This window comes from Myripristis murdjan, chromosome 8 (assembly GCF_902150065.1).
Source record: "Myripristis murdjan chromosome 8, fMyrMur1.1, whole genome shotgun sequence".
NCBI lineage: Eukaryota > Metazoa > Chordata > Actinopteri > Holocentriformes > Holocentridae > Myripristis > Myripristis murdjan.
Genome location: NC_043987.1, coordinates 17764487 through 17776816, shown reverse-complemented (window position 1 = coordinate 17776816; position 12330 = coordinate 17764487). Strand labels below are relative to the sequence as shown.

The 12330-nt window shown below is 41.1% G+C and overlaps 1 protein-coding gene across 1 annotated transcript in view; it reads left to right on the top strand.

Moving 5' to 3' along the window:
• Positions 1-303: 303 nt before the first annotated feature.
• Positions 304-12330, top strand: part of prkar1b (protein kinase, cAMP-dependent, regulatory, type I, beta) — an 81603-nt gene continuing 69576 nt past the window's right edge. The window contains exons 1-2 of the mRNA XM_030058143.1: positions 304-411; positions 1335-1522. Coding sequence (XP_029914003.1) covers positions 1349-1522 — 174 coding nt within the window. The 5' untranslated portion in view covers positions 304-411; positions 1335-1348. The remainder of the gene's footprint in view (positions 412-1334; positions 1523-12330) is intronic.

Sequence of the window (12330 nt, the reverse complement as noted above, 5' to 3'; positions counted from 1 at the left end):
ATAATACAATGTAGGGAAAGAAAGAGAGAGAATGAAAGAAACTTCAGGGTCTGCTAACTAATTGGAGTGAATTTGAATTTAATAGTTTTTGCCAATTTGTGATTCCTGAGTTTAAAAAAATTCAATAGTAGCCAAATATGTTTTAAAATCCAATTTTCAAGCCACTAATTTCATGGAAGTAATAGTTAGCCAAAACAACAATCAAATTAATTACATAAGATTAATCTGCCGAAGCACTGGCCTCGAGCTCGTGTGCCTGTGCGCTCGAGGAGATGACAGATTGACGTCATCGGTACAGACGCAGAGGAGAAGCCGAGGTAGCAGCGGAGGAAGCAGCGGAGCAGCATCCCAGCTAGCCTTCCTCACCTCACCAACACCTCACCGCCGTCTGAGCATCCTCCGAGAATAACGGTAAGGACACTGACCGCAGCACCGACCAAACCGTGCTCCGTGCGCCGCTTCGTCCATGAAAACCAGCCAAATAACAAACCAGGCTTTCGTTAACGTGCTTCTCGAAGTGGTCGTTGTGATTTTTCGGTTGTCATTGTAAGATTAGCACAGCCAGAGAGGCTAGCAAGCCAGGCTAACACGGTTAGCCTAGCTGTCTGCCTTAATGCATTGCAGCAGGTGCTCATTTTTTATGAATACCCTCACATTATACACAGGTGAGCTGTAAATGTTCGTGTCGCCGTGGTATTTCTGTGAATAAACAGGAATTGGTTTGTGTCATGCCCCAGTGTCACAGCTCATTGTGATTTATTATGTAATTAGCTGTAATCACATCAAAGGTATCAGTCCCCTTTGAGGAAGTGAGTGTTTCATCTGATGATATCGCTAACAGTTAGCTACCGCTGAGCTCTTTGCTAGCTATTGTTTATTTGTTATTTTATATAAGTAAGTTGAAATACATTGTGATGCAGGTCATTTGCTTTGCCCCCCACTTGCTCAGGTAGCTACTTATTGTCAGGAGTAATAATATAAATCAGCTTTTGCACAAACCTGTGTTATCCCCTAACGTCAAGGAAGAAACAGAGCGTGTTGCTGTTGCATCTGCATCATCTGCCAGGTATTGTTTAGCATAATAATAATTAACAGGTCTTTTTAAAGGAATATAAACAAGCAGGGGGTGAAATTTTCACTGTAATACCTTACCACTACCCCTTCCTCTTCCATCCTCCCCACTTCTCCCCTCTCATTATGTTTTCCCGTTTTGCCCCTCCCATCTGCTGCTTTTCCCTACCCTCTTCTCCCCTGCTGTCCTGCTCTGCCCCCTCTTTATCCTCCTCTCCCTCCCTTCCTCACTTGGTCCACCCTATTCTCACCCATTGCCACAGGGATAAAAGATAAGATGGCCACCTCCTCCTCCAATCTGGAAGAAGATGAGAGTTTGAAGGGCTGTGAAATTTTCGTGCAGAAGCACAACATCCAGCAGATCCTCAAAGAGTGCATTGTGAACCTCTGCATCGCTAAGCCTGAGCGTCCTATGAAGTTCCTGCGGGAGCACTTTGAAAAGCTGGAGAAGGTTGGTGATAACAAAGCTCTGTTCTCCTTTCATATTACTCAAGTCTCTCAGTGTGGGTCTGTGTTGTGCAAGTTTGTAATGCGATGTTCTGTCTTGCCTGAATTCTTTGTGTTGTGTTTGCATGATGAGACTGAACAAGAAAGAGCTGATAATTATAATGCACTAGTTAACCTGAATGTGGCCACTGAGAAGAATGTTTCAGTGCAATCCGTGCCAGTTAATAAGCAGTGTTTCATCTCGAGATTTCTCTGATGTTAATTTTTTCATACTGTATTTATGCTTTTCAGTGCAGCCCATGAGAATCAAAGCGCCTTTAGAATGACAGTGTTAGTAATGATGCTCATAGGCTCCATTACAAAGTGGATTCCTTCTCTATTCTTGTGGATACTTTGTGTGTAAAAGCAACTCACTGAAAAATCAGCACTGGCCAGGTATTTTGTACGCAATCTGTTTGTGTGAATGAATAGTGTGTATGCATAACTCTCTTTTGTTTGTCATATTGCATTTCCTAAATTGATGTTTATTCCACCGATGCGTATAAGTAGACAAAGAATAAACAGCTTAGCTAGCTGTTGTACTAAAAGGGCTTTCATTTCCCATCATGTAACAGCAGAGTCCATTAGGGAATATGAGGAGCACCCATAAAGGGCCAGTGTCCCCCTTACAGGGTCAGAGAGGGGATTATTTCTGTTTTTGTCCGTGGGCAAAGACATAGGAAGTGACAAGCTAGTTAGCAGATAACAAACTACAGACTGATCTAGTTAAATTTTGTGAATAAAAGAGTTTCAAGTTTCCAGTTTTATTTGTCAGATACACAGTGGTAGAACTATAGCCGTAAAATGTTTTCCTCCTGTATTAAACATTCACATCAACAAACAAGGGTGAAGAATGATGTCAGAACTAGAAAATGGGTTATAAAAGTGGCAAACTCTGTAGCACATTGCCCAGAGTCCAGCAGCAACGTGACTGCTCGCTCTGTATGTACCTCTCCAGTGAATGTGTTAGCACTGGCTGGTGGTTCTTGAGTGGCAAGATGCATTTTAGATGAAGATGATGCCCGCTCTGCAGACTCCTATATAAAAGGAATTTTTGAGCTGAAATACTAGGAAGCTGTTACTTGGTTACAGCATACTGTAACCTCGCTTATATTCACTGCTTATATAGTATTTAATCAACTGATTATATAGGCATAATGCAGCAGTATGCAGATTAGTTGTTTATACAGTGTGGTGTCCCAAAGTTTTACCTTGATGGATGTTCTTTCCTGGTGTTTGGTTGACTCTGCTTTAATCAAGGACCTAGACAGATTGGTGGGTTGCTCATGAGTGGGTCATGAGGTTTTTTCTTTTAAACAGTGGGCTCTACTTTTACACTGTTGATCTAAGTAGGTCATAGAGGTGTCTGAGGTGACACTCTGGGCCATTGATTTTGGCCCATGGGGATTTGAGGTTGGTGGTGGGGGGGTGGTCTTCAACAGGAAGACTAATTGTGAAGAGACATCAGATATAGCCACACTTAGGTTCACTGTGCTGAGGCCTGGAGGACAATGTCCATCCTCTCTGCAGTGGTATGTGTGTGTGAGTGAGTGTGTGTGAGCAAGCATGTGAGAATCATCTGATTTTAGCTGTCTTTAAAATGGTAACTGCTGGTTTCCATGACCTTTTTACACTCTAAACCTCAGGCTGTGTTGTGGCAGTATTCCCAGTGTATGCAATGCTTTGCCTATCCACTGTTCACTTAGATATAATGGTATGAGGGTATATTGTGCAGTCTTTAATTTATTTAATCTGTATTTACCAGGCATTTCAATCAAGCACAAGCTCATGTACTTATTTACAAGTTATAAAGTCTATGTTTTAATACAAAAAATGTAAACTATAAAGATCATGGTTTGGATATTGTGTTCTTAGCTTGTATAACTGACCTATGTTTGTGTGTTTGTGTCTATCCGCTGGCACAATCTGGAGCACTAGCCCTAGACAGGGCTCTGTTGTCAAGGAGACAGAGTGTCAAAATGAGCATAGCATAGCTAGTGGAGCTCCTGCTGCTGTTGGGGGCAAATGTAATGCTGCAGAGTTAGAGAGTGAGTATGAATGCTAATGGAAGTGATATAACCCAGTCAGAGTGTATAGTAGCATGTTGTGCGTGACTGATGATGTGAAATGATGTGCTGTATGCCTGTCCTTCACTTGTCCCACCACGACAACAAATACGCCTCAAAGATAATCCTTTGCTTTCAAGGCTGCCAGTAATATGAAAATGCATAGCTTGGTGTATGTTCACGTTTCAAGTCCTAAGTGGCACTCCTCATGGATACCAATAACCGATAATTGAGATTGATTTGAATAGCAGTGTCAAAATTTATGTTATTTGAAATACTAACACAAACCTTTCTCGAAATTAACAAATGCTTAATTATCATTAGTTTTAGAAATAAAGTGCAAGGAGCTCCTTGTAGGAAAATATAATTAATAAATAGCTCCCAAAGTCAAAACACTTATTTCAAAATGCAGCACTTAGAAGCACTCTCTGGCGCTTAACTTTGAACATCATGCATTTCTAAGTAGTGAAACTCACTGGAATTACAACTTAGGTTTTTTCTTCATAATGAATGAAATAAAAGTGAATAAATGCAGTAAAATTGAAACAAGCCATTTGCTGCATGTCATCCCCTCACTCAGAAAAAGATTGGTGACGATGCCTTCTTTGATTAAGCCCGCAAAATAAGGAACTCTCTACCAGCTGACATCAAACAGGCAGGTTCAGGAGGCCCCTTTAAGTGTCATTTTATTTTAGTTTATTTATTTATTTGTAAAGCACTTTGAGTGGCACCTGTTTGAATTGTGCTATACAAATAAAGTTTATTAGTATTTTTATTTTAAAAATTTCTTGGGGAAACATTGGACTCTTTACTTCCAGCGGAGAGGAGGAAAGGGAGAAAAGCCAATGTGCTACTATGCTTGTGGGTGCATGGTGGTCCTGACTAGGGATGGCCGTTTTCAGTGATTTCAATATTCGAGTAGTCAAATTACATTATGAATGAGTAATCGATTACTCGCGAATTATATATTTTACCGTAAAAAAATAATTGCGGGAGGTCTGTACTTAACATCGGTTCCGCTAGTGTTTCCAGTTGGACACGGACATCCCCGACATGGCCTGTTGTTTACTAAACAGCAGCTTCTGGCTGTCAGAGAACATTATTACATCATAATAAACCATTTATGTGAATAAACGGCCAACACTGTAAACCAAGTGCGATTCCAAATGCATTTACTGAACAACTGCAACAAGTCCGTCAATCACATTGTTGTAACATTCAGCTGCCAGACGTCACGCATGTGGTTAAGCATCAAGCTGGTATTTATGTGATATACAAGTTTAACGGCACATATGTTGCACTGCACGTTATCGTTGCCCTTTCTGTCAAAGTATTTCCAGACATCACTCTTCCTGGTCGCAGCTGACATGGTGCATGCGACCCCAAATGAGTTGCAGCCAAAACCAACACACTGCGCAGGTGCTCGAATAGTAAGGCGTTACTCGAATACTGACGCCAACAACGAGTACTCGAGTAATCGTAGCCATCCCTAGTCCTGACAGTTGTCTAGCTGAAGGACAGGCCAATCTAATGTCCTAAATCTATGCGTGTCCCAGGAGCTCAGTCATACATGGATTGGAAAACAGGCTACCAATAGTACTTTTTGTGATGTCCCAGTTGTTTAAGAAGCTTATTGTGTCCCTTTCTCCCTGCACCGTAACTTTGAGGGTGAAATTTGGGTCAACATTCCATGGCGATTTAATCTGGATTTAGGACTGTAGGACTCAGTGTTTTCTCATTTTGCTGTACCTATTCTATCTCTCTGTTCTTAAGCGACGTCTGCATCACATTGCCAAAAAATATCCATTTTAATTTGGTAAAAATATGTCTTTCTTAAAACAAGGGAAAGAAAATTGACACTGGTAGCTGTCATTTGTTTATGATGAAAATCAGTGATTTTCAGTGTATTTCTGTTTTCTTGTTTCTGCTGAAGTGATGTCTTTATATCTGTGGAGTGATTTGTCCTAATTAAAGACACTGACATTTTTTTCAAGCGAATTCTTGAAACAAATAGAGCACTATTGGATGCAGATGACATTATCTTTCACCACTGGCAGAACCTCACCTCGTTTTAAATTGTAAGTGTTTTTTTGAAGATTTTATGAGTCAGTACTACAGTAATTAACTTGTTAGGATGGGCAGTTTGTATGATATATTAGTAATAATTTTGTATTTTTAGAGTGGGCTGTGTTACTTGTCATTATATTATGTATTGTGAATGTGTGTGTGTGTGTGTGTGTGTGTGTGCCAGTCTGACTCTGGCAGTGTGTCACTACAGGGAGCTCTTGCTCTCAGCACAAAGAGATGACAACAAAGAAAAGATGTGGGTTGTAAATACACTTGTGTCATCACCTTCTCTCTCTCACTCCATTCTCCATGTTTGTATGTGTGTGTGTTTGTTTCTCTTTCTCCTCCTCTCCGCCTTTCTCTCAGACTGATTCGTCAGCAGTCATCACCCACAAGAGGCGGTAACCTAGGAAACGGGGGAGAATAGATACACTCTAGGCTGTACTGCGTTCAATGAGCCCCTTTATTCACAAACTTTTTTTCTCCTTTCTTCTGATAAGTTCAGCTTTTTCTCTGTGCCTGTTAGATCATCAGAGTATTCTTTCTCCCTTCTGCCAGCTCGAACTTCATATCTGCTCAGGATTCATTTCATCCAGCCTCCTCAATATTATCTCGAAAATCCCAGTTCATTCCTCTGTCTCTCAGTTTCTCTTTCTTTCTTTCTTTCTTTCTTTCATTTGCGTCCCTTTCTCTCACTTTGTGTTGGTTTGGCGCCACTTCCACTCACTCACACCCTCATGCACACGTACACATGCTTGAGAGCATGCTAAATTCTCAGATTCTCACTGGCTTGTTTTAAAACTTTTGTCTTGCTACGCTAATAATGGGCTGCGAGTGTTTGTGAATGAGAAAATAACAGACGTCTCGTTCCCTTTCATCCTGCCTACTTATGTATGGTAATGATCCCTTTGATCACTACCACAGTAGCTGCAGCTTGTTCTTGTCATCTCTCTATCCGCAGCCAACAGCTCCCATTCAGTGTGTAATTGCTGAGAACTGAACGTTAGTCTTTGGCACACGAAAAGGAAAAAAAAAAAAGACTACAAACCTGTTACATCTGAGCTCTGTATTTTTAATATTTGCTGATGGCTATATTAGAATAGCCGCGTCTTCTTAGTATTTTTTATATTGCATCTGTAGCATAGCTGCTTGAGTTTCCCTGGAAATTCTATAGGCTTCTTGTACCAGAAGAGACCTTGTTTTAGGCCCATAGACAACAGCACTATTGAAAGTGAGACAAACAGAGAATTTGTTCATATGTTGGCATCCTCGTGTTCGCCATAAAGCTTCATTTCATACAACAGCAACAACATGTTGCCGTCATGACCCTGAGGAACATTTGGTTCATCCTAGTCTTGGCCAATGCAAATTAAATCAACACGTCTCAACCACTGGAGAAGCTTAATATGAAGCAGAATGAAGAAGAATGTTGTGGATGTTCTTATTGATGCAAGGAGTGGGGAAATAAAACCCGCTCCAGCAAGGTAGCTGGGGCGGGGTTAGTGACCACTAGTGGCCATAACTTTAGGGGTTATGGGTTCTTCCTGTATACCCTAAAGCACTAAGCCTGTTGGATTCATCAAGCCTGTCTCTCTCTCAGTTTCAGTTTCAGTCTCTTGTTTTCTCTCTCCTCTCATTCTCGTTCCCTCTGTGCATTTTCTTCTACCCTCAGAAGGAGTAGGTGTCTCCTGTAATATTTTTATTGCAGTTTATATAGAAATCAACAGATTGATCTATGCGTGGCATGCTGCCTGAACTGGCAACTGCACACACAAATAAACTTGGTGCCAGATTTACAGCACATGACAGGCGTCACTCCTCACCTTCATCTGTGAGTGTTTGGTGCTTGGAAGTGAGCACGCTAGTTGAGTAACTTGCCCTGGCACGAATACAGAAAGTCTGTTGATCAAAGACTGCATGTCTGCGTGTGTTAATGAAGAGCCTATATAACACTTTGTCCATACCTTCGCCAAGGTTCTCCCCCCTGAAAGTAAAGTCATCTATCACAGAAGCCATGTAGTTAAGTTTGAGTCAAGTATTTATTTATTTTTTTTCACATTCAGCGTGCCTTGCAATACCACACTCAAACAGATAAAATGCAGCCTAATTCTGTCAAGAAATAGGCTATGATAATCACAGTGATATCACGTGGTCGCGGACAAAGCAAGCACACAGACTCACTGTCTCCTGTAGTATTCCTATCACGTTGCTATAGACATTCAGTCTGGTCATTGTCACTGAAAAAAACACTTCCCAGACCAAGACATTGCTACAGGAAAAAAATTAAAGGTTAAATACTGAAAGGACAGTCAATTTAGGCCCATTTAAGTGTAAGCTATTTAATTTATTTAAAGACCCCCTCCACTGAAAAACAGAATTTCTGTTTGTTTTGGAATTCTTGGAAGCTGGACTTTGACTGTACAGATTGACATTGGTGCTAAATCCGCCACCACAGTACCGCTTTCACATTGCTCCACTGAAGGAGAGAAGGTTGTCATTACTCCCCTGAAATATGGTGTCGCGCCTGCACAATTTGTGGCATCACAAATGAGTAGAACTCATCAGCATCTACTGCACAAAGATATGTAAATTAGAGGGTACCATCTGATGCTGCTGAAACTAGCATAGGTTAGCGTTTTGGCGATGTAAAACTGTCCACTATGGACAGCAGACAAATGCCAGCTGTTGCCAGAATGCTGGTGACACGCAGACACAGCCTGACGAGTGGTGGGAAGTTAAACTTATAGAAGTCTCCTGCCAAGCAAATATTAAAATTAAAGCTCCGACCAACACAAACTAGACATATGATAGGTTCAGTTAGACTACTGTAGTTAACGTAATGCAACACTAGCTAACATTACAGTGCACTTGATAGTTGCAGACTGACAGCAATATAAACAAGATGAGGAATAAACCCTCAAAGCCACACGGTAGTTCATATTGGCCAGCAATTAAAATCTTTTTAGCGCTGTCTTAATGCGTTTATTTTTTATACAGATTTTGAAAGCTCAATTATTTGTGTGACTGTATGAATATTTGGTTGATTATAATTACTTGTTATTACTTGTTATGATTAGTATCGGTCTATCAACATTGAAACTTGTGCTAATGCATTGTCTGACTGCCAGACAGGCTATAAATTAAAACAGAACAAAACAAAACAAGAAAACAACCACAACCACAACCATCCGACTATTCATATTTAGTCTGGTTTAACTGAGGATATTGTGAGTTGGTTACAGTTCTACCTTCACAGGTATGTGGAGTACAGCAGGCCCTCTACTGCACAGAGAAGGTACAAAGCACCAGCTCCTCCTTGATTCTCTCTGTTACTCTCTCTCTCTGACTCTCTCCTTTTTGTCCTCTATCTCTTTATCTCACTGTCTTAATTTTTTGTCTTAGTGGTGTTTTAAATGAATTCAGATTAGGGATGTCACGAGAACTGATACTTTGGTACCAAGATGATGCCAATAGTCCAAAAATACGATGGTACCCGCTTTTCTATGGCACTGTAGGTACCGGATGTTTTTATTTAGATTCAGTATTTATTTGGATTTAGCCTACAGCGGGCCGTAGCATATTCTTCCATAACTGAGGGTGGCAGTATACATACCATTCACGCTTTTTCAAGTGTGTGCCAAAGAAGAGACAAACACAGACAAACACACATCAAAGATGGAGTGACAGCTCTGCTTCAGCTTGTCCAAAAGAAACACAGCAGGAGTTGTGTATTGAAGGATTTTGCACTCGAGGTAGATGCTCTGGTGATAATAATACATTCGCAAAACAAAATACACAAACAGTGCCATCAAAATTTCCCATTAAATAGTTTTTTTAAATTATGTATATGTCCCCTTATTTCCATATTTTTCTTATGTCTGCAATTGAAATTCTGTGCAAGTTGTTATTTAAGCACAGTTGACTTATTGTTTGTTTTAAATAGCTGAATGTTCAACAGATTTTAATAAAGGAGTGTATATTGAAGTAAATGGGAATTTTTTTCGTTTCTTTTTTTAACTGTGGTTCTGAGAATCGTGGAAATTCACTGGTATTTGTATCGACTGAATTCCTGGTATCATGACAACCCTAATTCATATTAGGTGCTGGGTGTGTATTTGGACTTGTGTCTATACTTAACTCGCATCCATCCGCGTGCTGTGGTTATTAGCAGACTGTTTCCTGTGTGTTTTAAGCTGGTAGGGCTGTCATGAGTCTGTGTCTCATGCTCTGCTCCTGGCTATTTCTAGGAAAATGTTCACCCTTACCTTCAATTTTTCTCCCTGTCTGTCTACTTTTATTCTCTCTCTCTCTCCCTGCCTCTCTCACTCTTTCCCTGCCTTCACCCTCTCTCCATGTCCTCAGCACTTTCCTCTTCATGTTAATTTTGCCTCCTCCTCCTCTCCTGCGTCCCTTCATATCTGTCTTTCTCTGCTGTCTCTTTGTCAATCTCTTCTCTTTCTCACCCATTCTTTCCTTTCTGCTTTCTTCCAGCTTTCCTTTCCCTCCCTCCATCCCCTGTTCATTCACCTTTCTTTGTTTCGTTGACCCTCTCTCTCCCTCTGTTCCCTCCCTCAAATCTTCATCTTGCCCTACTTTTGACTCTCTTCTTCCATCTGCCTCTCTCTCTACATCCATTTATCCATGCCTCTATCTACCCATCCGTTCTCACCTCCGTCCTCCTCCTTCACCTGCAAGCTTTTCACGTACACTTTTTTTATTCATTGTTTGGACCAAAACGCAAGAATCCATTGCTAAATATTACTTTTGCCGACAGAGTTACCATAAAATCTGTGGTGACATGTGGCACTATTTTCTGTGTGTGTGTGTGTGTGTGTGTGTGTGTGTGTGTGGGTGAGTGTGTGTCAGTGTAAGTGTGTGTGTGTGTGTGTTTTTGGAAACTATTTTACAATCTTATGCAAAGTGAGTGGAATTCCAAAAACTGTTTATGTACTTTTATTTCAGCCTTACAGAAAATGTTGGTTTTGGAAAGGAAAAAAGTAGCATAACAAAAACTGGCAAGACAGTGTTCTCTGAGAAACAGAAGTAGAATCAGTAGACAGAGGTTCACTTTTTGCATCTCTATGTAGGCCAACACTTCATTGATTATTCATTGGTGCATGCATAGCTCACCTCGACCCCATATAGCACGTTAAGTAAAACAAACAGAAACCCCAAGGCACCAGCTCTGTATGTGAAGTGCCCTGACATTATGGGAGAATTCCTCTCTATATCTGTCCATCAGCCTCTGTATCCCCCTCCTGCTGTAACATGAGAGGCTTTTCTGTGCTGCCAGCCATTCAGCTGTCACCAGGTCCTATCATAACAAAACCACCAAGGCCCTTCAAAGGCCCCTGATTGACAAATTGTCTGACGGGCTTCGTTGTTTGTTGAGTCTGTTGAGAGCATTTAGAGGAGCCGGAGTGTTGGATTATCTCCCATATCCTCTACTTTCTCTTTTCTTTCTCTGAGTTCGTCCATCCCCTCCTGCCCCAAGCCTAAACGTGGGTCACCTGAAATGTTTTGCTGTGGGAATCAATCTGTGTGTGTGTGTGTGTGTGTGTGTGTGTGTGTGTGTGTGTGTGTGTGTTCATATGTAATCCATTAACTAGGGCTGGGCAATATGGACAAAATCAAATGAAATTATATCTTTGACTAAATTTGTTGATATAAATAACGAAACTACTGTAGGAATGATTGTTGTGGTTTCATATGATATATGCACACAATAGATTTTTCATAAACAATCATTAGTAATTTGGATATAATAACCAAGCAGCATGATACTAGGATGTCCTTAGTCCTAGATGATATCAAGTCCCATATCGTGATATCAGTATAATATTGATATGTTGCCCTGCCATCAACACACAGTAAGTTTGATATATGCGTTTTTTGAGTGAAATCAGTGTCTGCAACGTATATGTGCTCACATCGACTTGGCCTTTATCTCTGTGCTGGGAGCGGGGTTGTCAGTCACATCACCCTGTCTCTCCTGGACTGCACCCAATGACCCGAGCCTGGGCCTCCTCTCTGGCCCACAGCCCTGACAGGTAGGCCAGACCACCAGTCCTCATCTCCATGGTGGTCCCTCTTTGTTTGCTGTCATCTGCGCATCACACCCCTAGCCTAGAGAAAAATCGACACTGGGCTCAAAGGATGTTTGCCTCGGCATTTTAGCACCTTTAAATCTGAACATAGTTAACAAAGCAGTTCAGCTGTTCAGTCTCAAAATTGGAAACGCCAGATAGATTCTGGCCAATTACACAGTGCCTAACAACAGGATTCCACCTGATTGGCCTCTGGAGATATGTATATGTATATATCTATCTATACATATCTATCTAGCTGTCTGTCCTATCTATCTATAAATCTATCTATCTATCTATATACACACACACGCATATTTTTTATTCCTTTAGATTTTAGCAGTATACCATACCAGAGACACTAGAACACGCTACCTCCAGTATCTTGTGAGCAGAAGATGGTATTTGTTGTAAAGGGCGAGGTAATGTGTGGCTTGTTCATTATGTTGTGAAAGGAGGATGTGATGAGCGGAGGGCAGGGGAGCGACACGGCCCTCAGGAGCAAGAGCAGTATGATTTGCTCTTGTTGTTTACCTCAGACAGACGTAGAACGG